At 41.6% G+C, this 20265-nt stretch overlaps 1 protein-coding gene across 1 annotated transcript; it reads left to right on the top strand.

Annotated features, from left to right (window-relative positions):
* The first annotated feature begins 2005 nt into the window (after positions 1–2005).
* On the top strand, positions 2006–20265 carry LOC134310011 (NACHT, LRR and PYD domains-containing protein 3-like). The gene is made up of 8 exons (XM_062991518.1): positions 2006–2020; positions 2152–2268; positions 4623–4686; positions 5586–5784; positions 6124–7915; positions 11398–11571; positions 18641–18817; positions 19476–20265. Exons 2-8 carry the CDS (start codon positions 2201–2203, stop codon positions 19489–19491), a joined length of 2490 nt encoding a protein of 829 aa, XP_062847588.1. The 5' UTR covers positions 2006–2020; positions 2152–2200; the 3' UTR covers positions 19492–20265.

The raw sequence follows: 20265 nt of genomic DNA, 5'->3' as shown, positions 1-20265 counted from the left end.
TCTTATTAGAGTAATAAAGAATAAACAAGAAAACAGTTTCTAATGGTTTTATTGTTTATTATATAATTATATCATAGTTTTATTGAATATAGTATAATTACTATGAAAATATATAATTATTGTTTATATACAAACAGCCCTACTCGTTATTTCACGTCGGTTATTAAATTACACTCGAACGATGAAATAAATAGAAGCAACAACACACAGCACAGCTACATTAATAGTTGAATGTAAACCCAGAACATCCAGCTACATTCTCACAGATGAAAATTCTCATCCATGTTGTGACGTACACTGCACGAATGAAAAGTGTTAAATCACTAAACATGAAGCTTAAATTGCTTATTACACAGAAACGACTCATTTCAGGGTCCGTGATGTGATTAGGTAGTGCCTTAATCATGATCTTACCATCATTCTTACACTTAACTTACTTTATAAGTATAAACAAGTTTTAAATATGATGCCTGCAACACACTGAACACAAAGTAAAACATGTATAGAATATTGAAGATACACTGTTATGACACATTCCACACTAAGCAGGTGAGCTGGTAACAGGTGAAAGAATGATTGAGTATAGAAGGAGGATCCACCAAAGGATCAGTGGTTGTAATCAAAGATGGGTCGTAGGTTAGTGCCAAACATCTTGATTGACAGTTCTATTGGCTCAATATAAAACTGCAAATCATTTAGGTGTTTTACCATCTACCATACATAATACTGGTAAAGGATTCAGGAGATCCAGAGAAATCCCAGTCCATGTAGGGCGAGGCTGGAAACCTCGTTATCTTCGACCCCTCAGACAGCACTGCAGGAGAAACCATTACACTGCTTCAGAAATATAGTCACATGGGTTTGGGAGCGCTTCATTTCAGATGAATTCTGTGCAGAAGCTTCTGTGGGTTTTCTGGACTGAAGATCAACTCATGAATAATGGTCAAGTTCTCAGTACCAACAACAGGATGGAGCATCCAGGCTGGTATCAGTGAAAAGTGCAAAAACAAACACCTGTCATAGTACGGTGGTGCATCAGTGCTCATGTGTGACCTGCATGTGTGTAAAAGCAGCACTGATGAGGATACGTGTCATTTTAGAGAGACATAAAGTCACATGTTTACCTGAGAAGTTCATGATTATTTCAGCGAGACGATGGCAGGCCTCATTCTGCACTCATGACAACAGCATCGCTATGTAGACACAAAGTTCACCTCCGTCCCAACTTTTCTGCAGGCATTAAATTCTACATTTGTTTACATGTCAAAAATATAACGAGTGAAAGCATTAAGCGTTCTAAATAATCACAGATACTTTTGTCTGTGTCCAAAGTACTCCAGTGGTCTACACACAGCCTTGACCTCAAACATATTAAACACCTTTGGAATTGATATGGAATCTAGATTGACTAACTGGCCACAAATTCTCATAGATGCATTTTTAAATTTAATGGAAATCCTTCCTAAAAAGTGAAGTTTGACGTGGTTACAAAGGAGAAACAAAAGAGCTGCAACTCCACATTAATGTCCAGGGCTTTGGGATGATAAGTGCTCCACATACTTTTCACCATATAGTGTTTTACTTTCTATAAAATACAACTATTTCATCCCCTTATTATGTTCATGATCAAATGTGTAAATAGAATAAAGCAAATGTCCATTTTATAGTTGATAGTCCTCCAGATATTCTGTGATATGAATAACAGGATTGATGTTGGACGTGTCGGCGGCTCTGTGGAGGTTAAGAGGTTTAGTTTGGTTTATTAGACTCACATTACAGATTGTAGTTTGTATCTGATCTTCACAGTGACGTTATCAGATTATTAAAGAGAGAAGAAAGTAAAAGTGGTGTATAATGGAGAACCTGCAAAACAGAGATTCTTCATGTGTTGTTCTTGTTTCAGTCTGAGTCAGGGTGAGAGATCAGACCCACCTGAACCCAGCAGTGTGTCCATGAAGAGTGATTGGTCAAAGGAAGAACCACCAGTGTTCAGTGACAGAGATCGTTCTACTGATCTGAGGTCAGGATGATTTTAGGAAATGTGACTAAATCTTTTTATATTATTCAGATTTCCACCTATTATGAGTATTTTATCAGCACAGTTTTAATAACCACATTTTAATCTCCACTGGTTTTTCTTCTGTGCTTTAGGTCAGTGGAAAGTAAAAGATCAGACTCACCTGAACCCAGCAGTGTGTCCATGAAGAGCGATCGGTCAAAGGGAGAACCACCAGTGTTCAGTGACAGAGAGCGTTCTACTGATCTGAGGTCAGCTTGTATTTTCTATTTTATTCAGTTCTTCACAACCAGCCCCACCTGATAAAGTTTGGCAATAGAATGATGTTAAACAGCTGCTGAATGTTTATTGCTGTTTACAGAATTTACAACCCTAAATCAGAAAAAGTTGGGACAGGATGGAAAATGCAAATAAAATAAACAAAGAGTTTCTTACTGTGACTTTGACTTTTATTTGATGTCAGACTGGATGAAGCTGAGATATTTCATCTTTTATCTGCTCAACTTCATTTCATTTATTAATAAACATAATTCCAGAAAAAGTTGGGACGGGGGTAATTTAGTGCTAGTAATGAGGTGAAAACACTAAATAATGATGTGATGTTAAACAGGTGATGTGAACAGGTGATTGTAATCATGGTTTGGTATAGGGTTGGGCGGTATGACGGTATTACAGTATACCGCAGTATTTAAAAATGGTGACGGTATTTTTTAAATGTGAAGCGCCAAATTTCTGCTTCAGGTTTACCTTGAAAACTGAGACTTTAGGACATGCGCGCCTCCACAGTGAGGGAGGGGTGGGAGGGGTAGGCGGTTGGAGCTCACTGATTGGCTGTAAGGTGTGTAAGGTGATAACAGAGAGACGAGTGAGGAGCCACACTGGCTAGCGTTAGCTGTGAGCTAACAAGCAGAAACTGAAAAACGACTCGTCTTTCAAAATCAACATTTTTTATCAGTTCAAGAGGAAATGAACACGAGCGCGTGCATGCGCGGACATGTACTTATTTACTAAATATATCTTCAGTGTAAATCCAGCACAAGTGTTGAGAAAAAGGAGCAAACAGTGATAATAACGTTACGCCCAATCCGCTGTTCTGACTCGTGTCTGCCATAGATTTTCCTGCCTATGTAAGAACTATTTTTTCCTAAATAAAAGCGCTATATTAAGAAAAAAGAACGTCTCACCTGTCGTGTAATGTGAATTATAAAATATATAGTCTGGCCCTTTAAGAAAGTTAAGTGCACTATAGGGCGTAGAGAGCGAGTGTGTAGGGAAGAGATCGGATTTGTACCGTTTCCGTGTTCGTGTTTTGCACTGAGCTTGTGTGACATGTAAAGTAGCGTTCTCGTTAACCACTCAAATATTTGGACTTTGAATTATTTTAACATTATTTTACATCACCGTCATCGCAACATGAACATTTACATTCATATTTTTTGTTACGGTATAGAACTTAATTCTGGATTACAGGCAGAACTAATCGTACACGTTCATACACTTTTAAGAAATATCTGTAACTATAAACTAAGCAGTTAACTTTTGAAATATATTGAAGTGTTTAGCCGCTATTATTCTGTTTTGTGTGGGCAGAGAGAGATTACAATGGCTAAATGTTATGTTAATGTTTGTGTTAAAGTGTAATTGATACACATGCATTTATACTTATGTGTATTTATTATAGATCAGATAAGATAAGCAATGTTTGACGTTCAGATTGTTAAATCCCCCCCCACGGTAATACCATATACCGCGGTATTTCCTGATGACGATATGAAAATTGGCAATACCGCCCAACCATACTTTGGTACAAAAGCAGCACCAGGAAAGGCTGAGAGTCTCTGATGAGTAAAGATGATCAGAGGATCCAGTTTGTCCACAAATGTGTGAGAAAATGATTGAAATGTTTAAATACAATCAACCTCAAAGAAAGATTGGAAGGGATTTGCATGTTCTCCCTCTACAGTGCAGAATATCATTAAACCATTCAAGGAATCAGGAGGAATTTCAGTGTGTAAAGGTGGAGGGTGCAGCTTAATCTGAACGCTCGTGATCTTCCATCCCTCAGACGCCATCAAGAACCTCCACTCAACACTAGCTGATATAACCACATGGGTGAGGGATTAGTTTATCAAACCTTTATCAGCTCTACAATACAGAGTTACTGCACTAATCATACTTAACACTTTACTGTGCAAAAAAGAAGCCTCATGTTAACCATGTCCAGAAGCGACATCGACTTCTCTGGGCTCGGAGGCATCTAGGATGGACCATCACACAGTGGAAACGTGTATTGTACATGACTGACCTGCCTGCAGTCCTGACCTGTCCCCAATAGAGAATGTGTGGAGAATTTTGAAAGGGAAAATGACGACCCCCCCGTACAGCTGCACATCTTAAGGCCTGAAATGCAGGAATGGATGTTTATTAAGTGAAATGAAGTTGAGCAGATAAAAGATAAAATATCTCAGGTCCATCCTGTCTGACATCAAATAAAAGTCAGTTAATGTAAGAAACTCTGTGTTTTTATTATTTGCATTTTCCATGCTGTCCCAACTTTTTCTGATTTGGGGTTGTAGATTGAACTTAATGCTTTGACTGTTTACAGAAAACAAGAGAAATTAAAGAAATCAGAACGAAGCAGCAGAAATGAGTTGGATTCAGTATTTAAGGTGTGTATCTGAGACTCTGTGTGGAACTTGTGTGTGATCAGTCACGTCTACAACATTTTATTCTTTTTAATATTGCAGAAATGTCCACAGTTATACTATTAGCAGTGACGTGATGCTTAATCAAAGAGGATTACAGTTTATGTGGTGTAATAAACTATAACTCATCAGTCATCTACAGTCAGCTGCAAAACTATTGGCACAATTGATTATTTGTGGTTGAAAGAAGTTTATTTGTTATCCTAAAATATAATAATCTTATTTAAAGTATATATTTCATAAATGTAATGAGTGATGAAGAAAGATGGTACACAGACTCATCACCAAGCTGATTCTAGACCCAAGAGCAGTAACTGAACATAATCAGAGGCCAAAGGAAACAAATGTTATCTGATGACCTAAGGTGGGATTTGACCCCACAGTATCTCTACGGTGTGAGTTAACCAGGAAACAACCAGAGGTCGTTTAAAGTGACAAACCAGATCACCAAACACACTGATCAGTTCATTAAAAATAATAATTAGGAAACTACAGTGATGTGAGCGCTGTGTTGGAACTGTGATCAAGTGTGATACGTTAGTTACATGATCCACCAACATATCACCACACGATCGATCAGTACTTCTATTTCTAAACCTAACTAGATAACCTACTCCTAAAAGTCAGTTTCTTCTAAACAACTGCTAGTTGTCCTGTACACCCCTACGCTTTGTTATAGTATTTTAATTAAGGTTGTGACACTCTTATAAATACAGACATTTTAGTTTTAATTTTACCTTTTTTAAATTTTACTTAATGTTTTAATTAATCCACGTCTTACCTTTACTAGGGAACCAATTATTTTGGTGACTGTACCAGTGTAGGTTTAACATTTTTATATCTAATTACTGTAATTTCATCAGGAGCTGGAGCAGAAAGTCGTCACTCTGTTAAAAAATGAGCTGAATAAATATAAGAAGATACTGAGTCCAGATTACCCAGAATGCTCTGAGGTGAAGGATGAGGAGGATCAATATAGTTTCAGAGAGGAGGTACTGAAGATCACTCTACATGTCCTGAAGAAGATGAACCAGACAGATTTAGCCAACACACTGCAGACCAGTAAGAGCTGCTGGTTTTATTCCATCACTTTCATTTGATAAGATCTACAATATAATGTTATTTTAATTAAAAACTACAATAATTAAAAAAAACTGAAAAATTATAATTATTTACAAACCTCTGAAAGTTAGTGTAGGTGTATAATAGTGAAGTGTGTCGTGCTGGTAGTTAGTTGGTTAATATTCAGTTCAGTTTTATTCTTGCTAATACTAATAAAACATTAATAGCAGCAAACTGATATCAGAGATGATCAGACAGATTAGATTAGTAAATAAGTTTAGATTTTATATTCTGGTACATACAGTAAAATATTTCTCTTCATGTTCTTCTGTTTATTAGAGCTGGTCTCTGTTTATCAGAAGAACCTCAAAACCAAACTGATAAAGAAATATAAAAGAATTAATGAAGGAATCTCACAGCCTGGATCATCAGTTCTCCTGGATCAGATCTACACTGAGCTCTACATCACAGAGGGTTCGAGTGGAGACGTCAATAATGAACATGAGGTGAGACAGATTGAAACCACATCCAGGAGACCAACAGCACAGGAGAAACCCATCAAATGTAACGACCTCTTTAAAGACACGTCCATCAGAACTGTGCTGACTAAAGGAGTTGCTGGAATTGGAAAAACTGTCTCTGTGCAGAAGTTCATTGTGGACTGGGCTGAAGGAAAAGCCAATCAGGACGTTCTCTTCATGTTCCCACTTTCTTTTAGAGAGCTGAATCTGATGAAGGAGAAACATCTCAGTCTGATGGAGCTTCTTTATTATTTTTTTCCAGAATTTAAAAGAATAAAATCAATAAACTGCAGCACCTACAAGATCATTTTCATCTTTGATGGTCTGGATGAGTGTCGACTTCCTCTAAACTTCCAGAACAATAAGACTGTGTGGGATGTAACAGAATCAGCCTCAGTGGATGTGCTGCTGACAAACCTCATCAAGGGGAACCTGCTTCCATCTGCTCTCCTCTGGATCACCTCTCGACCAGCTGCAGCCAATCAGATCCCTCCTGAGTGTGTAGCCCAGGTAACAGAGGTACGAGGGTTCAGTGATCCTCAGAAAGAGGAGTACTTCAGGAAGAGGATCAGTGATGAGGACCTGGCCAGTAGAATCATCAAACACATGAAGTCATCAAGAAGCCTCTACATCTTGTGTCACATTCCAGTCTTCTGCTGGATTTCAGCCTCTGTTCTAGAGAGAATGCTGGGTGAAGCAGAGGGTGGAGAGATCCCCAAAACTCTGACTCAAATGTTCATCCACTTCCTGATCTTTCAGATCAAACACAAGGAACAAAAGTATCATGGGAAATGTGACCCCGACCCTCATCAGACCAGAGAGACGATACTGGCACTGGGAAAACTGGCTTTCCAACAGCTGGAGAAAGGAAACCTGATCTTCTATGAAGAAGACCTGAGAGAGTGTGGTATTGATGACAGAGAAGTGTCAGTGTACTCAGGAGTGTGCACCCAGATCTTCAGAGAGGAGTTTGGGTTACACCTGGGGAAGGTCTTCAGCTTTGTTCATCTGAGCGTCCAGGAGTTTCTGGCTGCTTTATTTGCATTTATCTGCTTCATCAGCAAAAATCCAGCAGAACAACAAACCACTGATCTGTCTGATCTGTTCACCAAGTCCAGCATGTCTGATTTCCTCAAGAGTGCAGTGGACAAGGCCTTACAGAGTGAGAATGGACACCTGGACCTTTTCCTGCGCTTCCTTCTGGGTCTCTCACTGGAGTCCAATCAGACTCTCTTAGGAGACCTACTGACACAGACAGGAAGTAGCTCTCGCAGTAAACAGGAAACTGTGGAGTACATCAAGGAGAAGATCAGGGAGAATCCCTCACCAGAGAAATCCATCAATCTGTTCCACTGTCTGAATGAACTGAATGATCATTCTCTAGTGCAGGAGGTCCAGACTTACCTGAACAGAATAAAACCTGATTATAAACACTATAGTTCTGGATGTCTCAGTGGAATCAGTCTCTCTCCTGCTCAGTGGTCAGCGCTGGTGTTTGTGTTGCTGAACTCAGAAGATGATCTGAAGGACTTTAATTTGAGGAAATATAACAGATCAGATGAATGTCTTCTGAAGCTGCTGCCAGTGGTGAAAGAATCCAGAAGAGCTGAGTAAGTATTTTCATCATTAATATCACAGCAGCAGCTTTTTACTGTTATTATAAATGTAGTGCAGCAACATGAAGTGGTTCTGATCCACCTAAACACAACTTATTCTAACCTGTGTGTGTGTGTGTGTGTGTGTCACATTTTAAAGATAAAAGGAATCCTGGTGAGTCGGTGTGGTAACTTTCATTAAACTCTAGCAGATGGTTTCATCCAGAGTGATTTACATTTGTGACCGTATACGATCTAAGCAGTTGAGGGTTAAGGGCATTGTTCAAGGGCAACCTGGCAGTGGTGAGGCTACAAGATCAGTTTCCGGTAACCTTCTGATTACTGGACCAGCACCTTAACCTCTAGGACACAGCTGATAGGCTACATATTAGATACTGAAAGATATTTTAGCATTTCATGAAAATTATTTACAAAATGATGGCAGCAACACATCTTAAAAAAAGTTGTGAGGGGGCAACAAAAGGCTGGAAAAGTAAGAAAACAGCTGAGGGAGCAACTAGCAAGTAAGTCACATGACTGGGTATAAAAAGAGCATTTTAGAGTCTCTCATAAGCAAAGATGGACAGAGGTTCACCAATCTGTAAAGAACTGCATCTAAACATTGTTGAACAATTTCAGAAATCATCGTGTGGTGGAAAAAACCCTTTTAATAAATACCTTGAAGACTGGATTATAAGAAGAAAAAGAGGTTTATTCTTGTCTGCAGAGAAGGATCACACCAACAAGCCTCTCATAGAAGACTGGGCAGTGTGATCCAGAAGAAAAGAACAGTTAATCTTATATACATGGTGGCAATGCCCTTATGGTTGTGTGGGAAAGTTCACACATTAACAAGGTGGGGAGTAGGAACTGTTTGAAGGTAGCGGGAACAGGATTCGTAAGTGTCTTGATTGCAGGCGACAGTCTTCTGTTATGTATGGCAGCTGCTGAAAGACAGGATCTGGACGTCATCACAGGATCTGGGAATTATTGCAAACCATGCACCTTTTGTTATGTATAAATTAACATTTCTTTGTTCTTTGACAATCGTCTATGAACTTAATTCGCTGTGTAATCCAGAGATGCGAGTTAAAGCTGTATCATGAAGCCATATGTTAACACGTTCCAGAAACGTCACCATCTTCTCTGGGACAAAGCTCATTTAAAATAGACTAAAACAAAATGGAAAACTGTTCTGTGGTCAGATTAATCAAAATGAGAAATTCATTATGGAAACCACAGACGCCGTGTTCTGTACACTCAAGAGGGGAGGGAGGGATCATCCAGCTTCTTATCAGCGCTCAGTTTATAAACCTGCATCTCTGATGGCGTTGCATTAGTACACATCTGTAAAGTCACTATCAAAGCTAAACAGTATACAGATGTTATAGAACATTTACTCCCATCCAGATAACGTCTCTTTCAGGGACGGCCTTGTTTATTTCAGCAAGACGATGTTAAACCACATACTGCATCCATCCCATCATCCATCAGGCTGATCTGGTGAACCTAACTGCAGTCCAGACCTTTCACCAATAGTTTTTATTCATTAGGATTTTAACGTCATGTTTTACACTTTGGTTACATTCATGACAGGAACGGTAGTTACTCATTACCCAAGATTCATCAGTTCATAAGTTTAATATCAAACACAGTCATGAACTATTTAGTGTCTCTAATTCACCTCACTTGCACGTCTTTGTACTGTGGGAGGAAACCGGAGCATCCGGAGTAAACCCACGCAGAAAAGGGAGAACATGCAAACTCCACACAGAAAGGACCTGGACTGCCCCACCTGGGGATCGAACCCAGGACCTTCTTGCTGTGAGGTGACAGTGCAGTGAAACATTTGGTGCATCATGAAATCTGGCACGTTGCCACTTTACTTCCAAGGTGTTGAGCTGATGGTTTTCCTCTGATTTAGAAGGAAAGCATGATGTTCTTTTATCTGCTGCACTAAGTTTCCTTGGTCGACCTCCACAATCCTCAGTGTTGCTCTTTTCTTTGTGCTTCTTCATAAGAGTTTGGAACTCCAGTCTGTTTTGAACTCTTTGCTTAAGAGAGACCTGCTGATGCAGCATAACGACCCTGTGTCTTGTTGCTGTGCTCAGTCTTATCATGGTGTTTGACCTGTGACATGAAGCTGTGTTCCACAACCTCACCTTTGTAGCAGAGTTTGGCTGTTCCTCACCCAGTTTTAAACCTCCTACACAACTGGTTCTGTTTCAGATCATGACTGTGTTTCCACCTACATATGACCATGATGATCATTATCAGCAGTTTGGTATAAGTGGTTAATCATACACCGACTATAATCCTACAGAAAACCCTGACTTTGTGCAAGTGTACCTAGATTTATTTATTTATTAAGGTTTTAACATCATGTTTTACACTTTGGTAAAATGACTTTATTATAATAATCTGATTCTGTCAGTTTTAAACAGCATAAAAAATCTGGAGATTAAGAACCACACGACATAAATGTATTGATTCATTCATTCATCTTCACCTTTGCAGGGAAACACACTCTCACATACAGTGGAACCTCGGTATACGTCTGCTTTGGTATAAGTCCAACTTGGTATACGTCCTGTTTGGATAAGAAAAATGTAGCTTGGTATACGACCTTTATTTGGAATACGACTCGGATGCTAGAACTTGTACGGGTCAAAATCAGTCACGACGCCGCGCACTACTCTTGTTTATCTCTCGCGAGACCAAGACACGAGCGTCATTACGCCAGTTGCTACCATTCAGTAACGAACCCGCGCTACAACTCTATAGCTATAACGCGCTATATAATTTTCAGGTACTGTACTACAGGTACTGTCGTCCCGTTAACGGTGTGCCGTGTTGCTAGGCAACATGAGGGCGAACATAACATTCGCAAACTATGACACTATTTCTTGGACGAAACACCCGCTTAATGATTAAGATTACTGTTTATATTAATGTGGACATTTCCATGTATAGTACATGACTTAAAATAGTGTTCAACCAAGTTTGTACAGTTTCTTTTTGTTTTCTTTTCAGTGGCGTATTAATATGGAATGATGTGAGGTGGTCACAGGTGCGCTTTTATCAGGGATTTAACAGCGGCTTTAAACGCAGCTCAGTCAATCAGATTTTAGGACCGGAACTATCTGTTTTATACATTATTTTATACAACCCCATGAACGTATAACATGCCAATAACAACAGGATTTCTTTCATGGGAACGGATTAATCATTTCCCTTTATTTCCTGTGGGAAAATGTGTTTGGTGTACGTCCTGTTTGGACGAGGATCTGGAACGGATTAAGGATATACACCGAGGTACCACTGTATTTACTTTTAGATCAATAAATCCACCTTCTGCATGTTCTAGTGAGCTGAAGGATATGAATTAGGACTTCGACTTCAAACATTAAAACAAAAAGTGTGTGTGTGTGTGTCTGTGTGTGTGTGTGTGTGTGTGTATGTATATATAATCTGATGTTTCATCTTTTCTTTCTCAGGTTGGATGGTTGTTCTCTAACAGATGAAAGTTGTGCAGCTCTGTCCTCAGTTCTCAGTTCAAACTCCAACAATCTGAGAGATCTGAACCTGAGTAACAATAAGCTGCAGGATTCAGGAGTGAAGCTGCTCTCTGCTGCACTGAAGAATCCACACTGTACACTGGAGATACTGAGGTGAGATTATAACACACACACACACACACACACACACACTGTACACTGGAGATACTGGGGTGAGATTATAACACACACACACACACTCATCACAATTACATCACACACACACACACACACATAACTCATCACAATTACACACACACACACACACACACTCATCACAATTACATCACACACACACACACACACTCATCACAATTACATCTCACACACACACACACACATAACTCATCACAATTACATCTCACACACTCACACACACACACACACACTCATCACAATTACATCTCACACACACACACACACACACACACACACTCATCACAATTACATCTCACACACACACACACACACACACACACACTCATCACAATTACACACACACACACACAAGAACCCATCACAATTTTACACACACACACACACACACACTCATCACAATTACATCTCACACACACACACACAATTACATCTCACACACACACACACACTCATCACAATTACATCACACACACACACACACACACACATAACTCATCACAATTACATCTCACACACACACACACACACACACACACACACTCATCACAATTACACACACACACACACACACACTCATCACAATTACATCTCACACACACACACACACATAACTCATCACAATTACATCTCACACACACACACACACACTCATCACAATTACATCGCACACACACACACACACACATCACAATTACATCTCACACACACACACACATCACAATTACACACACACACACACACACACAACTCATCACAATTACATCTCACCCACACACACACACACACTCATCACAATTACATCGCACACACACACACACACATCACAATTACATCTCACACACACACACACATCACAATTACACACACACATGCACACACACACACTCATCACAATTACACACACACACACACACACACTCATCACAATTACATCTCACACACACACACACAATTACATCTCACACACACACACACACACTCATCACAATTACATCTCACACACACACACACAATTACATCTCACACACACACACACACACTCATCACAATTACATCTCACACACACTCATCACAATTACATCTCACACACACACACTCTCACACACACACACACACAATTACATCTCACACACACACACACACAATTACATCTCACACACACACACACACACTCATCACAATTACATCTCACACACACACACACACTCATCACAATTACATCACACACACACACACTCATCACAATTACATCTCACACACACACACACACTCATCACAATTACATCTCACACACACACTCATCACAATTACATCTCACACACACACACTCTCACACACACACACACACAATTACATCTCACACACACACTCATCACAATTACATCTCACACACACACACACACTCATCACAATTACATCACACACACACACACACAATTACATCTCACACACACACACACACACTCATCACAATTACATCTCACACACACACACACACTCATCACAATTACATCACACACACACACACTCATCACAATTACATCTCACACACACACACACACTCATCACAATTACATCTCACACACACACTCATCACAATTACATCTCACACACACTCATCACAATTACATCTCACACACACACACTCTCACACACACACACACACACACAATTACATCTCACACACACACACACACACACACACTCTCTCTCACACACACACACACACACACACACTCATCACAATTACATCTCACACACACACACACACACACACAGTTACATCTCTCTCACACACACACACACACACACACACAATTACATCTCACACACACACACACACACACACACACACACACTCATCACAATTACATCACACACACATCACACACTCACTTGCATGATTGATCCAAGATGGCGGCGCGTTAACACGCAGCGGTCGCTCTGTGGTCGAAAAACGGTGTTTTTTGTTGTTTTCAGAAAAAGTTTGTAAGTTTGTTTAGGACAGTTTTGTTTATAAACGTATGGAAACCACTTTTGACTCAGTTTACAACCGCCATACACTGCTACAATTGAGAAAACAGTCAGAAACTAACCTGCGGGATGATCTGCGGCGAACTCTGCATGGACTCTGCCTACTTCGCGAACCAGGCCTGCAGTCCTCGGTGTTACCTGAAGCAGGTGACCGGGGGAGGGGGCGCCGCAAGCGGTGCTCGAGGAAGCAGAAGCGTGGAAATTGAGCCGGGGTCCGTGCTAGGCTAAAAGCTAACCCAAGCCGGCCGGCTCTACCATCGTTATTCCTCGCAAATGCATGCTCTCTGGAGAATAAACTGGACTGTATCAGACTTCAGCGAACGACCCGATGTGAGTACAGAGACTGTTGTGTTTTAATTTTCACTGAAACATGGCTTAGCGACAACATTCCAGACAGTGCCATTCAGCTAGACGGGCTAGCATCGTATCGCGCCGATAGAAATGCAGCTCAGTCCGGTAAAACACGAGGAGGAGGCGTTTGTGTTTACATTAACACCGAATGGTGCAAGGACTCTGTGCTTGTTGTGGCGTACTGTTCTCCGATGGTGGAATTTGCTATTGTTAGATGCAGACCTTTTTATTTACCACGGGAATTCACCAGCGTGCTTATTGTCGCGGTGTATCTTCCGCCCAGTGCGAACGCGAAGGAAGCATTGAGCGAACTTTACAGAGCCATCAGCGAACTGCAGACCATTCATCCAGACGGACAGTTTATTATCGCTGGGGATTTTAATCATGCAAATCTCAAGTCTGTTCTCCCTAAATTCCATCAGCATGTGGACTTTGCTACGAGAGGAGCGAACACGCTGGATAATGTTTACACCAACATCGCCGGTGCGTACCGGGCGGAGCCCCGCCCCCACCTCGGATACTCAGACCACATCTCTGTAATGCTAATTCCAGCATACAGAGCACTCGTCAGGCGCTCCAGACCTGTACAGAAACAGGTGAAAACCTGGCCAGAAGGATCCATCTCTGCTCTTCAGGACTGTTTTGAGTGCACTGACTGGGACATGTTTAGGGAGGCTGCAACATACGGCGATTACACTGATCTAGAGGAGTACACGACTTCAGTGACCTGCTACATCAGCAAGTGCATTGAGGACGTCACTACCACTAGAACCATCACTTCCAGACCCAACCAGAAGCCGTGGATGACTCCAGAGGTGCGTGCACTGCTGAGGGCCCGAGACTCCGCTTTTAAAGCAGGTGACCAGCCGGCTCTGAGAACAGCGAGAGCCAGACTGTCCAGGGCGATCCGAGAAGCAAAGCGCGCACACGGCCAGAACATCCACAGCCACTTCCAGAACAGCGGTGACACACGGCGCTTGTGGCAGGGCATCCAGGCCATCACCAACTACAGGACGACTCCACCCGTCTGTGACAGTGATGCCTCTCTTCCAGATGCGCTGAACGACTTCTACGCTCGGTTTGAGGCGCAGAACAACATGTTGGCGAGGAAGATGATCCCACCATGTGACGACCAGGTGCTTCGTCTCTCCACAGCGGACGTGAGGAGAACTCTGCACAGAGTCAACCCACGGAAGGCTTCTGGACCAGACAACATTCCTGGCCGAGTGCTCAAAGGATGTGCAGACCAGCTGGCAGATGTATTCACTGACATCTTCAACATCTCCCTGAGCAGCGCCATCGTTCCAACGTGCCTCAAGACGACCACCATCGTACCCGTGCCAAAGAAGTCATCTGTGTCATGCTTCAACGACTATCGTCCCGTAGCACTCACGCCTATCATCATGAAGTGCTTCGAGAAACTAGTCATGAGGCATATTAAGACCCTACTGCCTCCCACCATGGACCCACTGCAGTTTGCGTACCGTCCTAACCGCTCAACGGATGACGCCATATCCACTACACTTCACCTGGCTTCTACACACCTGGACAGAAAGAACACTTACGTCAGGATGCTGTTCATAGACTTTAGCTCAGCATTCAACACCATCATTCCTCAGCATCTAATTGGAAAGCTGAGCACGCTGGGCCTGAACACCTCTCTCTGCAACTGGATCCTGGATTTCTTGACTGAGAGACCTCAGTCCGTCCGGATCGGTAAGAACACCTCCAGCACCACCACACTGAGCACCGGCGCTCCCCAAGGCTGTGTGCTCAGTCCACTGCTGTTTACTCTGCTTACGCACGACTGTACAGCAATGCACAGCTCGAATTCCATCGTTAAGTTTGCAGACGACACAACTGTGGTGGGACTCATCAGCAACAACGATGAGTCAGCGTACAGAGAGGAGGTACAACATCTAACGGACTGGTGCCAAGTCAACAACCTGTCTCTGAATGTGGATAAAACCAAAGAGATGGTCATTGACTTTAGAAAGACACTAAGGGACCACTCCCCACTGCACATCGACGGCTCATCTGTTGAGATCGTCAAGAGCACCAAATTTCTCGGTGTTCATCTGGAGGAGAATCTCACCTGGACCCTCAACACCAGTTCCATCACCAAGAAAGCCCAGCAGCGTCTCTACTTTTTGAGAAGACTGAGGAAAGCTCATCTGCCACCCCCCATTCTCACCACGTTCTACAGAGGAACAATCGAGAGCATCCTGAGCGGCTGCATCACTGTCTGGTTTGGAAATTGTACTGCGTCGGACCGCAGGACTCTCCAGCGAGTAGTGAGGACAGCTGAAAAGATCATCGGGGTCGCTCTTCCATCTCTCACGGACATTTTTAACACCCGCTGCATCCGCAAAGCTCTCAGCATTGTGGACGATCCAACCCATCCATCACATGGACTTTTTACTCTGCTCCCGTCTGGGAGACGATACCGCAGCATCCGGACCAACACAACCAGACTGTGACACACACACAACTCATCACAATTACATCTCACACAAACATACAGACACACAACTCATCACAATTACATCTCACACACACACACACACACACACTCATCACAATTAAATCTCACACACACACACAAGAACTCATCACAATTACATCTCAACACACACACACACACACACTCATCACAATTAAATCTCACACACACACACACAAGAACTCATCACAATTACATCTCAACACACACACACACACACACTCATCACAATTAAATCTCACACACACACACACAAGAACTCATCACAATTACATCTCAACACACACACACACACACACTCATCACAATTAAATCTCACACACACACACACAAGAACTCATCACAAATACATCTCACACACACACACAACTCATCACAATTACATCTCACACACACACACTCACACACACACACACAAGAACTCATCACAATTACACCTCACACACACACACAACTCATCACAATTACATCTCACACACACACACACACACACACACAAGAACTCATCACAAATACATCTCACACGTACACACACAACTTATCACAATTACATCTCATCATACACACACACACACACACACACACACAACTCATCACAATTACATCTCATCATACACACACACACACAACTCATCACAATTACATCTCTCTCACACACACACACACACAACTCATCACAATTACATCTCTCACACACACACACACACACACACAAGAACTCATCACAATTACATCTCACACACACACACACAAGAACTCATCACTATTACATCTCACACACACACACACACTCATCACAATTACATCTCATCATACACACACACACACACACCCCAGTATCTCCAGTGTACAGTGTGTGTGTGTGTGTTATAATCTCACCTCAGTATCTCCAGTTTACAGTGTGTGTGTGTGTGTGTGTGTGTGTGTGTGTGTTATAATCTCACCTCAGTATCTCCAGTTTACAGTGTGTGTGTGTGTGTGTGTGTGAGTGTGTGTGAGATGTAATGGTGATGAGTTCTTGTGTTTGTGTGTGTGTGTGATGTAATAGTGATGTGTGTGTGTGTGTGTGTGTGTGTGAGATGTAATTGTGATGAGTTGTGTGTGTGTGTGTGAGAGATGTAACAGTGATGAGTTGTGTGTGTGTGTGTGTGTGTGAGAGAGATGTAACAGTGATGAGTTGTGTGTGTGTGTGTGTGTGTGTGTGTGTGTGTGTGTGTGTGTGTGTGTGAGATGTAACAGTGATGAGTTGTGTGTGTGTGTGTGTGTGAGATGTAATTGTGATGAGTTTGTGTGTGTGTGTGTGTGTGTGTGAGATGTAATTGTGATGTGTGTGTGTGTGATGTAATTGTGATGTGTGTGTGTGTGTGTGTGTGAGATGTAATTGTGATGAGTTGTGTGTGTGTGTGTGTGTGTGTGTGAGAGATGTAACAGTGATGAGTTGTGTGTGTGTGTGTGTGTGTGTGTGTGTGTGTGTGAGTGAGAGATGTAACAGTGATGAGTTGTGTGTGTGTGTGTGTGTGTGTGATGTAATAGTGATTAGTTTGTGTGTGTGTGTGTGTGTGTGTGTGTGTGAGTGTGTGTGTGTGAGATGTAACTGTGATGAGTTCTTGTGTGTGTGTGTGTGTGTGTGTGTGTGTGTGAGTGTGTGTGAGATGTAACAGTGATGAGTTGTGTGTGTGTGTGTGTGTGTGAGATGTAATTGTGATGAGTTTGTGTGTGTGTGTGTGTGTGAGTGTGTGTGTGTGTGTGTGAGATGTAATTGTGATGTGTGTGTGTGTGATGTAATTGTGATGTGTGTGTGTGTGATGTAATTGTGATGTGTGTGTGTGTGTGTGTGAGATGTAATTGTGATGTGTGTGTGTGTGATGTAATTGTGATGTGTGTGTGTGTGTGTGTGAGATGTAATTGTGATGAGTTGTGTGTGTGTGTGTGTGTGTGTGTGTGTGATGTAATAGTGATTAGTTTGTGTGTGTGTGTGTGTGTGTGTGTGAGTGTGTGTGTGTGTGTGAGTGTGTGTGTGTGTGTGTGTGTGTGAGATGTAACTGTGATGAGTTCTTGTGTGTGTGTGTGTGTGTGTGTGTGTGTGTGTGTGTGTGTGTGAGATGTAATAGTGATGAGTTCTTGTTCTCTCTGCAGGTTGGTGAGATGCAGGATTACAGATGAAGGTTTTATATCTCTGGCTTCAGCTCTGAGATCAAACTCCTCATCACTCCTGAAAGATCTGAATCTGATCCACAATAATCCAGGAGAATCAGGAGTGAAGCTTCTCACTGATCTACAGAAGGATCCTCACTGTAAACTGGAGACACTAGAGTGAGTTACTGACTTCCTGTTTCATTATAACAGAGGATCCTAAACTTTTTACAGCCACGTAGCTCCTGTTACATTAAACTGAGTTCCTCCCATGGCAGAGGAGAAAGTATTCACACCCTATATTAACATGTAGAAATATAAAGATTACATGAACGTTTCTAGATAATAATGTTCAAATATTAAAATGACAAACAGCTTCAACATCCCAGTCAGTACAACTGGTTCCATCATCACAAGAGGAAAGATGAATGAAATCAGAATAATCTGGGGTGTAAAATGTGTAATAAAAGAATAATAGCAGGTAAACTCCTGATCTGACCTTCTCAGTCTGATTCAGTGCTGCATTCTGCTCATGTGTTTGTGTCTCCATGTAAAACAGCACAAAAACAGCAAATAAGGAGGAAATAAATCTCATATTACACATTTTAAAAGATGATCAAATATACGGGAGCGCTGTGTACAAGTATCAGCTGTATGGGTTCAGATCTCTAGGACTCTGGTTTTGTTCCTTTAAAACAGATCAAATGTTCTTCATTACCAGTAGATCTGAAGCAGGTCTGTACAGCAGCTCTGTGTGGTGTAGAAAGTGATTGTTCTGGATTTGTTTATTTAAAAAAGCTCATTTTTATTGTTCATGTTTGTCTCTCTTTCTCTCTAGCTACAGTTTATGGTAACAAAGTCCTCCAGCCCGTGTGTTGCAGCTCGTATCCAGATGAAATGTTTCCTTCATTAGAAAGCTGAAGCTCCACCATGGGCAGAACAGAGATCAGAAGCTCCACATCCCTTCAATCTTCTAGTGACAGTCTGTCCAGTAACTGCAATCTTAGATGGAAAGAGTCTTTGGCTCAGGTCCACATGCAGTTCCCAGTCCCTGGCTATGCTCAGTGTACATAAGTCTGCTGGTTTTCCTCTTCCTAAAGGATGTGAACTGTGGGAAGGTGTTCTGGACATTAAGGGGGCGGCACTGGTTGTAACTCTCTTTTGCTGGAGTGCTAAGGCCGAGCTCCTCAGCACTTGGTTATGGTGTCAGGTGGATCTACCTTGAGTTAAGCTGTTCTTGTAACCCACCAGGATGTGTTTGAGTGTTGCTGGAGCTGCACGTTGGAGACAGGCTGGGTCTTTACCAAGCCAGAGATGAAGTGTACCCGGCCAATACTGATTCTGATAAATGTTCTACAGTTACAGTATATTTTTATCATTATTACATTAAATAAATACTAATGCAGCAGCTTGTCTTACATAACCTAGAAATATGAGAGTAGGAAATGTTCTGGAGAACATACTAATCTGATTCTTTTACAGCTGCACTACGAGCTGTTTGTTGGTTTTATTTACTCTTCACAGTAAATTCAATATGTAACGCTGTAATGCTAGTGCTTTTTTATTGAGTATGTAAAGTAACCTTCATTTTATTCTGTCATGCTGGAGAATTGATTTGTATAATAAAA

The sequence above is a fragment of the Trichomycterus rosablanca genome, chromosome 3, assembly GCF_030014385.1.
Source record: "Trichomycterus rosablanca isolate fTriRos1 chromosome 3, fTriRos1.hap1, whole genome shotgun sequence".
NCBI lineage: Eukaryota > Metazoa > Chordata > Actinopteri > Siluriformes > Trichomycteridae > Trichomycterus > Trichomycterus rosablanca.
This window is presented reverse-complemented; position numbering and strand designations above follow the sequence as displayed.

What these genes read in the sequence shown, in the direction of transcription:
- LOC134310011 (XM_062991518.1), top strand. Translation starts at nt 2,201, where the DNA reads ATGAAGAGCGATCGGTCAAAGGGAGAACCACCAGTGTTCAGTGACAGA. An exon ending in AGCCAACACACTGCAGACCA is followed by an intron (nt 5,785 to 6,123) that starts GTAAGAGCTGCT and finishes TCTGTTTATTAG; the next exon opens with AGCTGGTCTCTGTTTATCAG. An exon ending in TGTACACTGGAGATACTGAG is followed by an intron (nt 11,572 to 18,640) that starts GTGAGATTATAA and finishes TTCTCTCTGCAG; the next exon opens with GTTGGTGAGATGCAGGATTA.